Genomic DNA, 17,797 nt, shown 5'->3' on the forward strand with positions numbered 1-17,797 from the left:
GGTACGCGTGATTACTCTACTCTCTATCACTCAAGCTCCCAAGCATTCAGCTTGCATTTACAGTATACTTACTGACTTAAGCATCGAAGTGACCTCACCGGGTTAGCTACCCTGGGTTCTCTAATAGACTGTTTTGCAGATCGATCCAACTTGCTGTCCATTTGGAGTCCAGATTGCCCTCCAACTAGGAGTAGTCAAATCGCATACCATCACAGCCCTTAACAATAGCAACTTTCAACACTCTGGATTGTGCAATGGTAGAGTTGAGGTTGAACGAATGAAGAATCTTGTTCTAGAGCTTGAGTTTATCATTTTATGTGAAAAATGACAAAATTGCAAATTCTCTCATGGGAACGTCGCACATGTTTTCATAACTTACTAGGGACGTTGTGGGAACCGCACATTCCCTAAGAGTGTCGATTTGTCACTCCTTGTCACTCCCAAGTCCCAAAGAATGCGCTCTTTGGGTACTGTTATCACGCGAGAATGACTCATTTCTCTCGCTTTTTTTTTTTTTTTGCAAAATGCATTTCTATTCTGTGAAAATGGCAGGAAGAGGAGAAACACTCACGGAATGTTACCAAATGGGGCCCTAACTTCCTACCTCTTTCAATGTTCCCTTCTTTCCACTCTAGTCTTTGCCTTCGCCTCCTCACCCAACCCTCTAATCATCTACTACCTTTTTGGTAAACCCCTCATCGATTGCCTTACCCTTCAGCCTACAGTATCCATAAACTTTTAACTAAAAAACTCTTAAACCTTTATTTATCCAAAAATGGATTTGTTATGCCATAAAAAATGAAATATTAATCTTAACTTAATAGGTCTAGGAATTAATATGGACATAATAGACATTTAATGTCCTTGCCACTAAAGTAATAGGGGTTATAAGTCTATTCATCCCAAAAATGAGAAGAGATTTAAGGGCAGGCCAAAGTTGAGGGGAGATGAGGTTGAAGGTTAAGATTTACCCTCATTTTATATGGATAGTATTTGACGATTGCAATGGCGTTCGGTAGTGTGAAAATATTGTGAACGGGACCATTTTAGTCCTGTCCACAGTAGATTGTAGTGTTTTGCTAGGTGTGGATGGTCCCCATCCACAAAATAGTGTGGACAAGGATGGGCCACACCCCAATTTATCGTCCACACTATTTTCTCATAGATGGGCCACACTATAGTGTGGATAGTTTGTGGGAAAGATTCGGTTTAATACACCTATGTTACATTGGTCCAACTACTCTTATTTTATTTAATCCTTTAATATTTTAGAATTTATATAAAAATTATTTTTTAAATTTATTTATTGATGAAGATAATATTAATGACAAATATATTTATTAGTAATCATGTATTGGTGTTTTATTTTATCCGTTATTATTTTATATTATTATTTCAAATATTTTTTAGCTTAAATTATGGTTCTTTTTCATTCATGATCGTACGAATGCAAATGGGTCGGATCATGATCCGATCTAACCCGATCATATTTTTTCCATATTTGGATAACCATCCGTCATATTTTTGGATTAGATTGGCTTCGATTAAAAATCGGATCTGATTTAGATCGCCCTATCCAATATGACATGATCAATTGTATAAAATTATCTCACAAGTTGTACATGAGATGTATCCAATATGACATATTTTTGCCATATCTGGGTAACCATCCGTTATACTTTATACTGTTAAAACTTGAAAGCATAAAAGAAGTCTGCCCAAACAGCGCCTTAATAACAAGTGCCACCAACCCAGTTAAACCCCATTTCATTTGAAAACCCCCTCCCCTTCTTTCGTGGATTCATCTCTATTTTACTCTCTCTGTCTCTGTCTCTCTGTTTCTTTTCAAACTTTCCTCTGTTTCTGATACCGAAACTCGAAACTCTCAGAGCCATACGTGGATGGAAGCAATCAGGAAACAAGCCACCAGACTTAGAGAACAGGTCGCCAAACAACAACAGGTGCGAAACCCTGGTCTTCTTCTTCAGAAAACTTTAATTGCGCCTAATCTTATTGTCTCTAGGCCTATGCGATAGATCTGTCTCTTCCGCCTTATTACCCTTGAAAAAGACTTGTAATTTGTGTTGTCTCCTTCTCTCTTGTTAAATTGATTGGCTTTCGTTCGTTGATAATGTAGTCTGAGTGATCAGACAATTAGGAGTCTCTCTTTTATCCAGGTTTAGATATTGTTTGATCGATGGGTTTCGTTCGAGATTTAAACTCTGTGAATTTTTCCCTCTTTTTTTTGTTTCTATATTACCAATCGTATTGATCATAATACAAAGGTACTATTAGTTTTCTTCTCATCTATTTCGTTTTTGAAGGCGACAAGGGAGGTAAATTGGTTTTGTCAGCTTGTTGGTTACCAGTGAACTTTCGAACTAATTGACATGTTCAAGGTTCAAACAACACTCAGCGGGGATGGGCGTTTTGGGAAACTGGAGCACATTTGTAATTTCTGGCATGTGAAGAAAAACCAGAAGAAACAAACAAATCTGAGAATGAACCGGATAGATAAGTGAGTCCGATTACAATGTGGGTATTGAAGCGGTAAATAAAAAAGCGTCCAAAATGGTGCCAATGAAACAAGAGTAGTTTGACTTTTCCATCATAAAGGAAACGGAAGGGTTGTGCTTAAAATAGAATTATTTTTCGTGCCCTAGTTCTCGTGTAATGAGAATTAAGTGGGTGAGTTGTTAAACTGTCCTTTGAAAAGGATAAAGTTGCCATCTTGTGCCAGGTTTTGCCCAAATCCTGGGCTTTATATTCTGACTGAGCAGTTTACAAGGATGAGTCTCAATTTCAGCTTGACCTCCTTTCTGGGTGGGTACCCATCCTAAAAACACCCTAGAAAATGGTCTTGAGAATAAAAAGCTAGAATGTGCTCAGTGGTTTCTGAGCTCGATGTCTAACTCTACCTCTGACAGAGACCAAACATTTATTAGACAAAACAAAAAGGTTAATAGAAGGAAAAGGACTTTACAGCAAAAAAAAATATATATTTGCATTTTAATGAGGTTGTGTTGCCTACCATTTGAAAGTGGTTTTGCCAACAAAAAGGAAGTTAAGAAGTGAGTTGTCTTCTTATTCCTTCAGAAAATTGCAAAGATGTTAGCATGTTCAAATATCATCAATTTCCTTTGGTTGCCAATGATTGGATATCAGGTGCATGTAGTGCATGAATCAAATGTTTAAATGATTCTTTTTACAGCTTTTAGTGAGTAAGCTATTTTGGTATTGGATGTGGAGGATATAATCCATGTAGTGCCTGAGGAAAATAAACAGTTATGACCTCCTCCAGAAGAACAAATGCAGCTTTATATCTCTCATCTCATGCTTGTAGTTTGTATCTTAGTGATGGGGAATCAGCTAATCATCTCCTTCTCCATTGCTAGGTAACTAGGAAGATTTGGCACCACTTTCTCAACTTGATTGAGTATAGTTGTGTTACTGCTGAGCAGATTGTAGATTTTTTATGGCAATGGCAAGGTAGTGGGCTTAGCAAAAGAGGTCGATTTTTTTGGCAAACAGTTAGTCATACTGTGATGTGGGGAGTTTGGGGAGAGAGAAATAACAGAATATTTGAAAACATGCCCAGATCTCAAGAGGATTTGATTTCACACATTACCCATAGATGCTTTTTGTGGATCACCAACTCCGAGTACTTCAAGGGCATCTCAGTTAATGGGAAGGGGTGATGACTCTTAATTTTGATGAAGTGCTCTTGGTAATCCAGGTGCTGTGGGAATTGGAAAAGTAATCAGCAGGGGGACAGGAGCTTATGTTGGGCTTTTTAGTGGACTGCATGGGATTTCCAACTCTACAAAACGAAAAAATGTTGGCTGCTCACTGGCGTACATGCTGCTAGAGACTTGGATTTATTGTGTATAAGCATTAGAGGAGATTCTGCAAACACTATCAAGTGGCTGGGAGGAAAAGAGGGCAGATCGTGGAGACTAGCTCATTTCCTATCTGAACTCTGAAGCCAGGGATATTCTGAATTCTATGGATGTAAACCTGAAATGGATCCCTAGGGAACAAAATTTAATTGCAGATGGTCTAGCTAAATCTGGTGCTCAATGGGGCTAATTTATATGGTGATAGATTACTGCCTGTGTAGCTTATGTGTTGTGGTTGTTCTATTTCTGTTCCCCTATTGTACATCACCTCTTGTACTTCTTCCTTTAATTGAAATACAGTTATCTTTTCTTTTTTCAAAAAATAAAGGATTTACTCCATGTTGCATTTCTTATGGCTGCATGCAAATGTTGAACACATTGTCTACTGTCACTATGTGTATTTATTTGACTTAATTTTATTTTGATCTAGTACTTTTGAGTGATCAGTTTATTTCCAAATGCTTCTGTTTTCAAACTGCTCTACCTGACTATTATAAAAATGGCGCATGCATTTCAATCATGAAATCAAGTTTTTGATTTCACATTACTTTGGCCTTGCTGAGATCATGCTTGTTTCTTCTGTTGAATTTTGCTTCAGGCTGTCTTCAAGCAATTTGGTGGAGGATATGGAGGTTCAGATAATATAGTTACTGATGAGGCAGAACTCCAGCAGCATCAAAAGCTTGAGAAGCTTTACATATCAACTCGTGCTGGCAAGGTCATTCACCTTCCTTTAGCTTTACAATTTTATGAATTCACTTCCTTCTTTCTGAACCTATAAATTCTGCTGTCTTCTTTACCAGCATTTCCAAAGGGATATAGTTCGTGGTGTAGAAGGTTATATTGTCACTGGATCCAAACAAGTTGAAATAGGTTAGAATGCAGCTTTGATACGTTTCTACTGTTATTTTATTTTCACTTCTTACGGCTTCCATTTTGCTTTTACTAAAACAAACTTGAATCCCAAAATCTTGATAGGTACAAAGTTATCAGATGATAGCAGGAAATATGGTGCTGAAAATAATTGTACCAGTGGCAGTACATTATCAAAAGCAGCATTAAGTTATGGACGTGCTCGTGCTCAAATAGAAAAGGAACGTGGAAATTTACTGAAAGCCCTTGGTACACAGGTTTAATCAATCTTATGTCTCAATGGTGCCAAAACAGAAATCACTAATCCTTTGCAATATGAATCTTTATAAATTCTGAATGAATGAACAGTAGCTAGTATCCAGATGTTTCTAGCTTTTATCCTTCATTGGGCTTCAGTTGGAACTACATCCACTAGCTTTATCAGATGAGCCAGATGGAACCTTCATATGCAAATGTTACTACTTCCTGCAACTGCAAGTGGCCTCCTTGGTTTCCTGATCTCATGTAATGATTATAAGAACAACAGCAACAAGGCTGCCAAATCAGTGGATAGCTAAAAGCCTCGACCAAAAACAGCAACTGCAACCAATAACACAAATAAGTCAAAAGGGACTCTTGCCCATTATCCAGTATAAATCTGGTGTCTTGGTCTCATGTTGAGACTGGAATAGAATTAGATAGTGGAGCAAGATGTTCAATTTGGAGGCCGAAGCACTAGCCTTTCCAATGAAGTAGGAAAGATGGCATGTGGCCTTTTGCAATGTGCAGCATTCAACTAATCACTGTATGTAATCACCTCCAACCACAACACTCTCAGCACCAAAGATAGAAATAATCTGATGCCTTGTAACAAAGACCCAATAAGTGTTGTCATAGCACCACCCCACTCCTATAGTCTATGATATCAATTAAGATCACATCCTCAGTGTTCCCAAAGTTCATCCCATACCTGAAGGACCCAGGTTTCCTGGCAGACTTGTCTAGGCCCTATCCTGATTACACAGATCTTGTGCTTCTGTTCCAAATTTTAGGGCCATATATAATGTTAAATCACAAGTCCTCAAGTCTTTTCATTATCTCAGTCTTAAGGATCATTGTTTTCTTTATATTAACAATAATAAATTAATAACCATCTAAATAGACGGATATCATCTTCCACATGGAAGAGACCAGGGTTTAAAACTATGGTAGAGTTTGGTGAATTCCCATTGTCCTAAGTGGATAATGTAACTTGGTTTAGCTTTGATGAGTCCATAAAAAAGGAGAAAAAGAGAGAAATGTGAATGTATTCTGTATTTGTATGTTTTTTTTTTTTTATTTTTTTTGTAGTAGGATCCCAAATTGTTGTTTTTGAGTAGCTTTGTTGACAGTTTGGGTCTAGGGCTATTTTCGTCATTTTATAATTCAGTTTCTAATTAGGGGCAGTTGGGTGCATACCTGTTGGATTTTTGTCTCTTGGGTCTTTTTATAACAAAAGTTATCTTTTGGGGGTTTGTTTATAGTTAGTTTTGCTCTTAAGGAGTTGTTTGTGAAAGGGAAACATTCTAGGGGCTTATGTGGGAATATTTTAATTGGCTTCTCGAGCAAGCCATTGAGTCTTATAAAAAAGAAACGTGCTGTTTTTTTGTAGGGTTCTTTTGGTTCTTCTCTCTTGTTTGAGCTGTAGCTCAGCCCCAGTTAGGGTTTTCAAGTATTAGGAGCTTGGGTTTTGAGGAGTCAACCCATTTTGGCAACTTCCAATCCCTCTATCGCTGCGTGTCCACACAGAAGGCCAGCTTGATGCCATTGTTACTGTAGTGGACTGTTCCAAGAGGAGTTCTACTTCAAATTGAGGTCTGAAATCCCTAAAAATCCAATTTGTTTTGTTGTTTTCAGCTTAGCGTTTCTTGTGCTTATTGTTGTACACTTGAAGTGCTACATGTAATTGGTTTTTTTGTCCACATGAAGTGGTATTAGAGCAAGTTCTTTCTTTGGGTTTGCTTCAAAGTTCATCCCCTTGTTGTGTTTTGCCATATTATTATTGATGCAAGGGGTGGACGTGGTAGGGGTGGTAGAAAGACCACAACATGTCTCTATGGAAGTTCTCTAAGATGCTTTAAGAGGGCTGTAAGAACAGATTGAGCATCTTGCTCAATTTGTAGCTCAAAATGCTGCTAGGGATGATGACGTGGCAAGTGATTTGGGGCTGGTGAGAACAAGACAAGCTCCTAGAGTTGATTAACAGCTCACTGACATCATTAGTAAAGAATCAAATGAAGAAGACATTGAACAACCTTAAGGTGATCAGCATGAAAGGAATAACAACCGGCGAGGGGAAGATTGAATAATCCATGCTTTACAATCCAATCATGGTCATGGTGTTCAACTTCATATTAACGAGTTTGATGGTGAGTTGGAGATTGAAGAGTTTCTAGATTGGTTGGACAACATTGAAAATTATTTTGATTGGAAGGAAATGAATGAAGAAAGAAAAGTTAATCTTGTAACAACAAAAATGCGTGGGACAGCTTTGGATTGATGGAAAAGTTATCAAAGGGACAGAGAAAGGAAGGGGAAAAGAAATGTTAGTTTTTGGGAAGAATGAAAGAGAAGCTGAAATACAATTCTTACCACCAAATTATGACCAAACTCTTCACCAAAAGATGTAGAATTTAAGGCAATGGGAAAAGAGTGTAAAGGAGTACAAAGAAGAGTTTAATAAATTGATTCTTTAGAGTAATATGATGGAAAATGAACAGAAAAATGTTTGTAGATATATCAATGGTTTAAGGTTGCCAATACAAGATCAAGTCAGCTTACATTGCTCGTATAAGGTAAACTGAACAGCAGAATGTTTGTAGATATATCAATGGTTTAAGGTTGTCAATACAAGATCAAGTCAACTTACATTGCTCGTATAAGGTAAAGGATGCATATCAGCTAGCTCTGAAGGTTGAAGCTCAATTGAGTCGGAGCTCAAGGCGGAAACTGAGTGCTGTCCAAGGTACATCTTCATCAGTAGGTCGAAGTGTTGGGGCTGGTAGGAGTCGTGTGATCAACCAAACACGACCTAGAGTCCAAGGGATCTCAAATGCAACAAAGAGCAATCAAGGGCAGCCTACTATTAGATGTTTTAGGTCTATGGAGTTGGGACATCATTCCAATGAATGTCCTAAGAGAAGGATTGATGGGCAAACACATTTGGTTGGTGAAGTCGTTGATGAACAACAAGATGATATAGGCCATGTTGATGACGGACAAGTGGCTGAAACTACTGAACTAATGCATTAGAGGAAGAGAACTTGGAAGGGTTGGTTGTACCTCAAGAAATAAACAAAGTAAATGCACGAGTGTGATATATTAGGATAACATTGTATGAAAAAGAGAGGTTCTATGTGATATTATCCATGATATACAAAATAGTCTAAATCCACTCCCTAAGATAACCTTTCTAAACCCTCAAAATCATGTAAGTTCAAAACCCAGTCAAGTATAAATGAGCTTATGTTTGGATAATATACCTGATTGAACGTTTATCCCATTAAAATTCTCAAATTCTTTCCTCCTAAACCTCCTAACATATGCAAAAGGATAAAAGTCCAATGAGTTCTTCCCTAGGTGCCCCTGAAGAAACACAAGTACCTGGTGATTCTTCTGGTACTCTACTTGATGAACTTTTGATATGGAGAAATGGAGATCTGAAGGATGTGTGCCTCACTGTGTCATGTATCTTACTTTTGTGGTTTGTTCTATGCTCCGTTGTTATATGATTAATTACTTCCAGTTCATTCACTTCTAGATTGTATCATATTCCATTTGAATTTTCAACTTCCCTGCCTTTGTGCTATTCTCAATTTCTAAAAATGTCTCATGTTCAACTGTTATATAATTCCAGGTTGCAGAACCATTAAGGGCAATGGTAATGGGTGCTGCACTGGAGGATGCTCGGCATCTTGCTCAACGATATGATAGAATGCGACAAGAAGCTGAAGCTCAGGTTGCATTGGATATGTCTGATAAATATATGTTGTCTTAAGCCATATTCTGCCTTGTTAGTCGTATTCTTTGATTTTCATGTATTGAATATTGATTGCAAGTCAAAAAAAAAAAAAAATTCATGTACTGATCTCCAATCAAAAGATCTAGACCCTGTACAATGAGATTCTGTACAAGGGAAACTGATCTGACCAACTTACAAGTTGCAATAAGCCCTAATACAGCCAAAAATATTCTTATAGTTTCCTTTCAAGAAGAAAGTCCTGATAAAAAAATGTCTTTTTTTGAACAAAGAGTGATTTGCCAACCAAGAAAACTCGATGCCCAACACTTTTCTGAGGACCTCTTCTTTTGAACTCTGTCTCCCCTTCAATATTCTGCTATTCTTTCAAACCACACTGCCCATAATACCGCTGCAGGGATAATGCTCCTTGCTTAAACCCCTTAGATACCATGCACCCATGAATTCACATCAGCTGAGAAGCACATCCTGACTCCAAACAGATCCAGCATACTTCCCCAAATCCAATACACAAAATCACAATGAATTGATAAATGATTTGTAGTTTCCACACTTCTATTCTATTACACTTGATTCAGCCCTCATCCGCCACTTCTATACCTCTTGGTTCTCTTCTAACTAAGCTGTACCTAGCCAGAATCTTATCTAGCACAGCTGACCAAACAAAGAAGGCTAATTTAGATGGCACATTTCTGATCCATATCCTGTCACTTGGAAAATCAATATTATCCTCCCTAGTCAAACTGTTATGAAAGGATTTAACAGAAAATTCACTTGATTTGTCAAATATCCACTTCCTTTTGTCTTCCCTTAGTCCATCATCCTTCTGTTATACAAATTCTGCAACAAGCTGATTAAGGAAGTCACCTCCCAATCATTCAAGTTCCTCTGAAATTGGGGATTCCAAACACAACACCTGTTCTGGATTTCCATACACTCGACCACGGTTGCATTCTTATTCACTGCAATCTCATAGAGATCAGGATACATGTCCTTAAGGGGGCCATCAACACACCAGTGGTCCTTCCAGAATAGAACCCTTTGTCCATTGCCAACGTCATATTTTACACCCTTCCAAAACTGAGGCTGGATATTCTGAATTGCCTTCCATACTGAACATCCATAGGAGGATCTTACATCTTCCTGTCTTTCAATATCTGCTACTAGAGTGATACTTGGATACATATATTCTTGTCCATAAACTATTTGGCCGCTCAATAAATCTCCACAATCACTTCTCTAGAGGTGCTGTGTTGACGTCCTTTGGCTTTCTAATCCCTAAACCCCCTTTATCCTTGGATCTGCATAGTGTCTTCCAATTCACCAGATGACGTTTATCTTCTCCTTCCACCCCTTGTACAAAAAATCTCACTGCTTCTCCAAAACAGCAGCTGTCCTTGCTAGGATTGGGAACAAGGACATGTAATATACAGGTAAGGATGTCAAAATGCTTTTAATTGGAGTGACCTTGCCCCCTTTTAAGAGATATTTTCTCTTCCAAGAAGCCATCTTTCTGTCTACTTTTTCTATAATAGGCTCCTAAATGGATTTAGATTATAATTATGACCCAGCAGCATGCCCAAGTATTTGGTTGGAAGTTTGTTGACTCTTCAACCCCATTCAGCTGCCTATTCCTCCAAATTTGCAACTTACCCCACAACCATAATTTCACTCATGAGGATATTAATATGCAAACCAGTAACCACCTCATACCATCTCAGTACAGTCCTAGCATTCCAGAGCTGCTCGGCTGCTCCTAGGTTGCCTCACAGAAAAAATGGTTGTCATCTGCAAATTGCAAGGGAGGTACCTCTACTTCCCTTCCATCTACTTTGAAGGCCTCCATCAAACCTGCCATGCTAGCTCTTTCTACAGTTTGAATAAGCTTATGTTACACAAATGAATAATAAGGGTAACAGGGGGTCCCCTTGTCTTAGATCCCTTGAACTCCGAAAAAGTCTAAATGAGTTTCCATTCACAAGCACCAAGAAAGAGGGAGATGATGTACAGATTTTATCCAATTTCTCCATCTCTCACTAAAATTTACTCTCTTTAATATATAGTCCAAAAAATTTGAACTTACATGGTCATAAGCCTTCTCCACATCATCTACTTTACACATTAAACCAGCTCTTCCACTTCTTTTCCTTCAATCAATTACTTCATTTGCAATAAGCACCCAATCCACAATTGGTCTCCCCCCAATAAACGCTCTTTGGAATTCAGATACCATTTCTTTCATCACCTTAGATATTCTGTTAGCTAACAGCTTAGCTATTCCACAATGCTGATGAACCTAAAATCATTCAACTTCACCAAACCTTTTCTTTTTGGAATTAAAGTGATGAATATGCGGTTTAAATTTCTTTCAAGAGCACCCCTTTCATGAAGATCCTTCAGAACCTTCATTAAGTCTTCACTATTCCCCAACATTTCTTGTAGAAAGATAGAGTGAAACCATCAGAACTCAGAGCCTTGCCCCCCTCTAGATTTTTTAATCATCTTCCACATCTCCTTCTCAGAGAAAGGATTTCTAATTCCCTAGCTTGCTCTTCCGATAAAATTTCAAACTGGAGATCATCTAAACCAGGTCAGTGAGGCCAAACTTCCTTATACATCCCTTCATAAAACTTAGCAACATGATTCTTTATCTGTCTCTCTTCAATTTCCACCCCTTGAATCTCTATTTTCTTTTTTGTGTTCTCCATTCTCGCATTTGCCATTTTGTGAAAAAAATTCGTATTGTCATCTCCTTTAACCATAAACATCTTGAGTTCTTGACCTCTACCTCTATTTAATCTCCTCTATATATGCAAGTTTGTCAAATTCCCATTTGGCCAAATCCCTTCTTTTTCTCCTCCCTTCCATTGTTTCCATTCTCCTCTGCCCTGCCAGCTTCAGAAATCACATCTAAGTATCTTCTCTTCCTATTTTCCACCCCCTTAAACACCTCTTTGTTCCAATCTTTAATCTTTAATTTCAGACCTTTCAACTTTTTGCTCATTATATGACTTGTGGAACCTTCAAAAGACATTTAAGCCCACCATTCAGCAACAAAATCAACAAATCCAAGTTCCTCCGGCCAATAATGCTCAAACCGAAAAGGAGCAGGACCACCCCTTATACCCCCACAGTCCAGCATCACTGGAGTGTGGACAAAGGTCTTGGCAGTGGTTCCAATGACATATTAAGAAATCTCTCTTACTAAAATTGCATTCAGTGGCGACCACAAATCTATCCAATTTTACTAAAGTTGCATCTTCCTGGTTATTTGTCCATGTGCATTTACCCCTCAGCATCGGCAAGTCAATTAACTCCCACCTTCTCATGAAATCTGCAAACCTTCTCATACCCCTTCTATTTTCTCTACACCCCTCTTCTCAAACACAAATCTAATTGTGTTGAAGTCCCTTCCAATTACTCAAGGCTGACTCCACTTCATCCAATTCTTCCCAAAATAAATCTCTCAGGTCCTCATCATTTGGTCCATATACTGTCATCAGTACCCACTCCCAGTCATTAATGGGAAATTGGGAATATTATACCAACATGTTTCTGTAACTTGTAAATATTTTGCAATTATATCTTTTTACCTGTCATTTAAAACAAACAAGAGGAATGAGAAAATAGGCCAAAAGTAAAAAAAAAAAGAAAGAAAAGAAACAAGGATGCACCTTGAGTCATGAATAACATAATTCATGGTTCCTTCCTACTGATAGGCTATTGAAGTCTCCAAACGCCAAGTGAAAGTGAGAGAATCTGGAGGTAATCCTGATAATATTTCAAAGTTAGAAGCTGCTGAAGCCAAGCTACAAGAGCTCAAGTCAAATATGGCAATATTGGGAAAGGAAGCTGCAGCTGCAATGGCTGCTGTGGAAGCTCAACAACAAAGATTAACACTCCAGCGGTTAATTGCTATGGTAATGCATCTGCTCCATTTTGAATGAGTGCACTATGCATGTTTGCATGTCCAATCGTTTTAGGAAGTTCGGTTTGAAAATTAATCGATTTCCCTTTTTCTTTGCACTGAAGGTGGAAGCAGAACGTACATACCATCAGAAAATCATACAGATACTTGATCAATTAGAAGGAGAGGTATGGGATCATGTGAAAAGTCCTCAAATGATAGGGACATTTTATTCTCATGCAGATGGATCTATACTCATTTATGAATTTGACATAGCTCAACCACCTCCTTAAAACAAGTCTGTAAATATACTATAATTTGTGGCAAATAGCAGATGGTATCAGAACGCCAACGAATTGAAGCTTCTCCTAACCCAACTGTGGACAACTCCATGCCACCACTTCCATCATATGAAGAAGTTAACGGTGTCTTTGCTTCTCAAACATTTGATGGTTCAACAGACAGCATGGGATACTTCTTAGGAGAGGTAACACATCTTTTCCTTGTGTCTTAGTTTCCACTGATATGCACCACAGGTTTTCAATGTCTATTTTCTTTCTGATTTACTCTTCTTTTCATTTTCTTCTAGGTTATGCATTCATATCAGGCCGAGTCAGATGTGGAGCTGAATTTGTCAGTTGGTGACTATGTTGTTGTCCGAAAGGTTTTCCTTTCCTCCTTTATAACATTATTTTATTTGACATATCTTCTAGTCTATATCCAGCCGACAACCAATGCTAAAATCAAGTAGCATATTTTACATACCTAAATGAAGTTTAAGCCTCACAAGGGCACAATCTATAATAGATAAACAACTGAAAAATATAATAGTGTTAGTTGGATAAAGTGGAGATGTGCTTCAAGAGTGCAGTGCAATTGCCTTACACTATTCATCATATACTGAAGCGAGAGTTTTGTATGATCGAATCCTTTAAATGAGAAGGTGAGGGTTACAAGGAAATTAGGTCAAATGGTGAGACAATATTGCCAGATTCAGACCAGACCAGACCAGACCAGACAGTGAACCATTTAACTGCAACTCAGTAGCATATTTTGGTTTTAGAAAGTTTCTTTTTTCTTTTAATTTCTAATAAATCCTTTTAAACTGCTGTTGATCCAGGCAGTTATCTGAGAACTAGATGATTTTTATTGAATTATCTGATTATTATATTACTGCCTGAATCAACACTAGATGATAGTTATAAAAATGATGTTATGAAGTTTTGAACCTGAATTTTCTGTTTGTAAGTTAAGGCACCAACCACTGGAGCACAAGCCCATTTTTTTTGTAAACATACAGTTGGGGGTCCACAACTCCATATATGAAAATATGGTTTTAGAAAGTTTCTTTTTTCTTTTAAGTTCTAATAAATCCTTTTAAACTGCTGTTGATCCAGGCAGTTATCTGAGAACTGGATGATTTTTATTGAATTATCCGATTATTATATTACTGCCTGAATCAACACTAGATGATAGTTATAAAAATGATGTTATGAAGTTTTGAACCTGAATTTTCTGTTTGTAAGTTAAGGCACCAACCACTGGAGCACAAGCCCATTTTTTTTGTAAACATACAGTTGGGGGTCCACAACTCCATATATGAAAATATGGATATAATGTTGTAAAAATCCAGTCATGTTTCTGGGTTGGGAAGGTCCAAGTCTGACAATATTGTGGTGAGATTTATTAGATCATATTTTAACAGAAAATCCAATGTGTAAAAGGAAACGGTATTTAAATGTATTGTCAAGCTTATGACCTTCCGGGATGTCAAATTAATCCTATTTGCTTGTTAAAAATGTGTAAAAACGAGCTTGTTAAGTTCATAATGCACAACATACTGTTTATGTTCTTGGATTCCTTGTAATCTGCTATAAACTAGATGTGTATAATGGGCTTTCTAACCCAGTGAGTGAACAATATGGTTGACCATGTTGTTGAACACCCCCTTAGTGATATGCATTGATTGATGACATGTTTACTCTTGATTAGGTTTCATAGCCCATCATAAATTCCTTGTTTGTAGCAGATTCAAAGTCCATGCAAACATGCATCTCATGTCCATGTTTGCCTAAAAACTCGGTATCCATGTGAAAATGCAAGAAATTGCAGATCAACATGTTGTACTTGTTCATCTAATACCCATATTAAAACAAATTATTTTTTTCTCTTATCAAATTCAGATTTCTTTACTAGTTAATTTTCAACAAAAAAAAAAAAACAAAGACTTCTTTAGAAGGTGTTGACAGGTATGCTTTTGACAGGTATCAAACAATGGTTGGGCCGAAGGAGACTGCAAGGGGAAAGCTGGTTGGTTCCCATTTGGATACATTGAAAGACGAGAGCGTGTTCTTGCAAGCAAAGTGGTTGAAGTATTTTAGGTGTTGGGCATGTTGGGTTTCTTAAACCATGTCCAGTTAGTTTTTGTAGAGCATCCTTTCTTTATTGCAAAGGAAGCCTACTCTTAGTTTGTATTATAAGAATGTATAAAGTATAATGTTCTGTCTACTTTCTCTTATCTGGATTTCTTTACATCTTGAGTGTTTTGAAGCTTCCTGCTGCACATGACCCGTTAGCATAGGTGTGGGGTAATATGTGTCATGTGTAGAAAGCTTAGAAACAGCCCAGGCTGTTTTTCCCGAACAGTTTTAAGTTTTTCTTACATACTTTGGTTAGTGTGAAACTCTACGCTCACTCATGCAAAATGACGAATCGACAAGCGAAGGCGTTTCTCTTTGGTAGTTTCCTTGCGTCTAGTTTGCAGCATCACTATCCTTATCCTTATAAGAAAAATGATATCATGAATTGACGACATGTTTTTCGTATCTACATCACAAACAAGGAAAACCAAAACTGACTTTTAAGATTTACAAAGTGCAACTTAAAACATAATTGCTTTCATTTGGTCTACAAAATAGGATGCCAACCTCTTTCTTTCCTAAACATGAAGTCCTCATAAAAATAAGTCTTTTTCCTCAATGTAGCAAAATCGTCTCTTATGCACTGTATCAATGCATTTCCTTTCTTCTCAACCTCATGATCTGTTTGGTTGCCAAGAAAAGGATGGAAAAGGAAGCATTTTGGTTGAATGTTCCCTTTTTCAGTTTGTTTTGAAGGAAACATTGGGATGAGAATGAAAAAGCGTGGGACATGGGATCCCAAAATCAAGGATCCAGGATCACACCAACACAATGAGACCCCAGTGAGAAAAGAAAAACAAAGGCATTCTGAGAAAATTTTATTGAGCCTCCTCAGAGAGATATCAGCTCCCTTTTCATCCTCTGTCTACACTCCTTCCAATGGTTGGATCTTCGGCGGCATCTCTGGCGATTTTGATCGACAGTAAGTTTAGATCTGTCATCCTCTTGCGATTTTGATTTATTTTTGCACCATTTTCTCCATTTTTTGTCGTGTTCTTCCCCTTTCCCAACCCAACGTCTTGCCCCTCTTGATCATTTGGACCATGTTTTCTGTCACTGACCATGTTTTCCGTTTTTAGCACAAGTGTTCTAGATCTATTGTTTCTGTACAGGGATTTGCCCCCTAGGTTCACATGCAGCGCCATCTTCGTTTGCTGGTTGGGTTCCTGTTTTAACAAGCAATGGTGTATGGGTTTGTCCCTAGCAGTAGTGGTAAAAGAGGATGTGATGAACTGCCATGGGTAAAAAATCCATCTCTATCTTAATAAATCTTCTAGCTTATTGACCAATGGTTCTTCTATTTTGTTGATTATCTTAAATTTTATGGTTTATTTCACTCTTTATTATCGCAATCTAAGTCATTCATGTTGTGAATTGTAGAATATGATCACCCTAGTTGGCCTTGGAAGGCTGAGTGCCTGCAGTTTCTAACCCATTCTATTGCAATTCAATTGTTCTTTACTGGTGACTCAATCTGGTACTTATCGGCATTTTGAGGACATTATATTGAATCTATGAAAAGTAAATTATGACTGTTCTTAGTTGATCCACAAACTCAAACTTAGAAAATTAAAGCAAAGTGATATTGCTCAAGCTTTTTAGCATCTATCACTATTCTGTTTTTCTGAGAAATGACAAATCCATCAGAGAAGGGAAATGCTAAATCTTGATTACTATGGCTGAATGTAACCATGATACTAAACCTTAGTTAGATGTCTGATTTGGAGCTCCAATAAGTAACATAAATTCATAACAGGTAAGATATTTTTTCATGGTACTGTTGGTTTGTTTTTGTGCGATTCATTTTTGTTCTTCAGATTGTATTTATTATACTGCAGATTGTGTATCTTTCATTTATCACCAATATTGTCTTTTCCTTCTAAATGTTTGATGCATAAATAGTAAATTTCTTTTTGTTAGAATGAGTTGTCCAATCCTTGTTTATCCGTGTCCAATCCTTATCTTCTATTTGGATTTATGTTTTTACCCATATTTCAGTGACATGGCTGAAAAGAATGCAACTGGGAAGATCATGCTTCTGAAACACTGCAATTATTAAGGAGGAAGCTGTTTTATGTCTGAATGCTATTTTATTTTTATGGAATTCACACCAAATTAGTGCTGCCACGTGGCAAAATATCACGCCCATATATGTCATGTCATTGTGGAAGATGGTATGAACAGTTGAACATTAACAAGCATGTGAAAATATCAAAATGGATTTAACTCATCCTTCTTGTTAAATTTTCTCAATAATCAAATGCTGGTAAATGAATTTTATGCATATTCTTTATCAGGAAACAAACATGCGATGCAAAACTGAGAAAAAAATCTCATCCCATACTTTCTCATCCTTACTTTCTTGGCAATGAAACGGACCATTAAGTTCAAAATATCACAATGCATCGTACCCATCTTATGAATATGTATCGGTTTTTTAACCGATCAAAATGATTTACATAGGGATTTAGGGGGTTTAATTGTATTTATTTATTTGTTTTTTTGAATCCTAGGGTTTTCTTTATGTTTTAGCATTAGAACCCCTCATGTTTATCATTGAAATACTCGAATAAAAAAATAATAAAAAAAAGTATGGTCCCTTTTCATTCACACGATATACAATTTTTGTGTGTTGTGCATGCCGCTTGACCTGAACTACCATTGTTCCATCTGTTATAAATACAATAGGTTGGAAAAAGAA

General features: G+C 37.3%; 1 protein-coding gene and 1 long non-coding RNA gene across 3 annotated transcripts; both read left to right on the forward strand.

The window, feature by feature from the left end:
* The first annotated feature begins 1,772 nt into the window (after positions 1-1,772).
* On the forward strand, positions 1,773-15,359 carry LOC104602025 (SH3 domain-containing protein 2-like). Of its 2 annotated transcripts, none has more exons than XM_010265565.3 (10): positions 1,773-1,961; positions 4,498-4,617; positions 4,703-4,772; positions 4,878-5,029; positions 8,647-8,748; positions 12,489-12,689; positions 12,802-12,864; positions 13,008-13,163; positions 13,266-13,340; positions 14,941-15,359. In XM_010265565.3, exons 1-10 carry the CDS (start codon positions 1,902-1,904, stop codon positions 15,055-15,057), a joined length of 1,116 nt encoding a protein of 371 aa, XP_010263867.1. In that variant the 5' UTR covers positions 1,773-1,901; the 3' UTR covers positions 15,058-15,359. The 2 variants fall into 2 exon arrangements, with proteins under 2 accessions (XP_010263867.1, XP_010263868.1); XM_010265566.3 differs by having other exon boundaries at positions 1,776-1,961; positions 13,011-13,163.
* Positions 15,360-15,878: 519 nt separating this feature from the next.
* On the forward strand, positions 15,879-17,326 carry LOC104602024 (uncharacterized). Its single transcript, XR_016077342.1, has 3 exons — positions 15,879-16,018; positions 16,209-16,337; positions 17,095-17,326. It is a non-coding gene; the product is annotated as an uncharacterized LOC104602024 (long non-coding RNA).
* Positions 17,327-17,797: the final 471 nt, after the last annotated feature.

This window comes from Nelumbo nucifera, chromosome 6, assembly GCF_055504915.1.
Source record: "Nelumbo nucifera cultivar China Antique chromosome 6, China Antique-T2T, whole genome shotgun sequence".
NCBI lineage: Eukaryota > Viridiplantae > Streptophyta > Magnoliopsida > Proteales > Nelumbonaceae > Nelumbo > Nelumbo nucifera.

Bases quoted from the DNA above. Each gene is read 5' to 3' on its own strand.
- LOC104602025 (XM_010265565.3), top strand. From the start codon at position 1,902: ATGGAAGCAATCAGGAAACAAGCCACCAGACTTAGAGAACAGGTCGCC. The intron at 4,773-4,877 runs GTTAGAATGCAG...AAATCTTGATAG, and splicing joins ATCCAAACAAGTTGAAATAG to GTACAAAGTTATCAGATGAT. The intron at 12,865-13,007 runs GTATGGGATCAT...TGTGGCAAATAG, and splicing joins TTGATCAATTAGAAGGAGAG to CAGATGGTATCAGAACGCCA.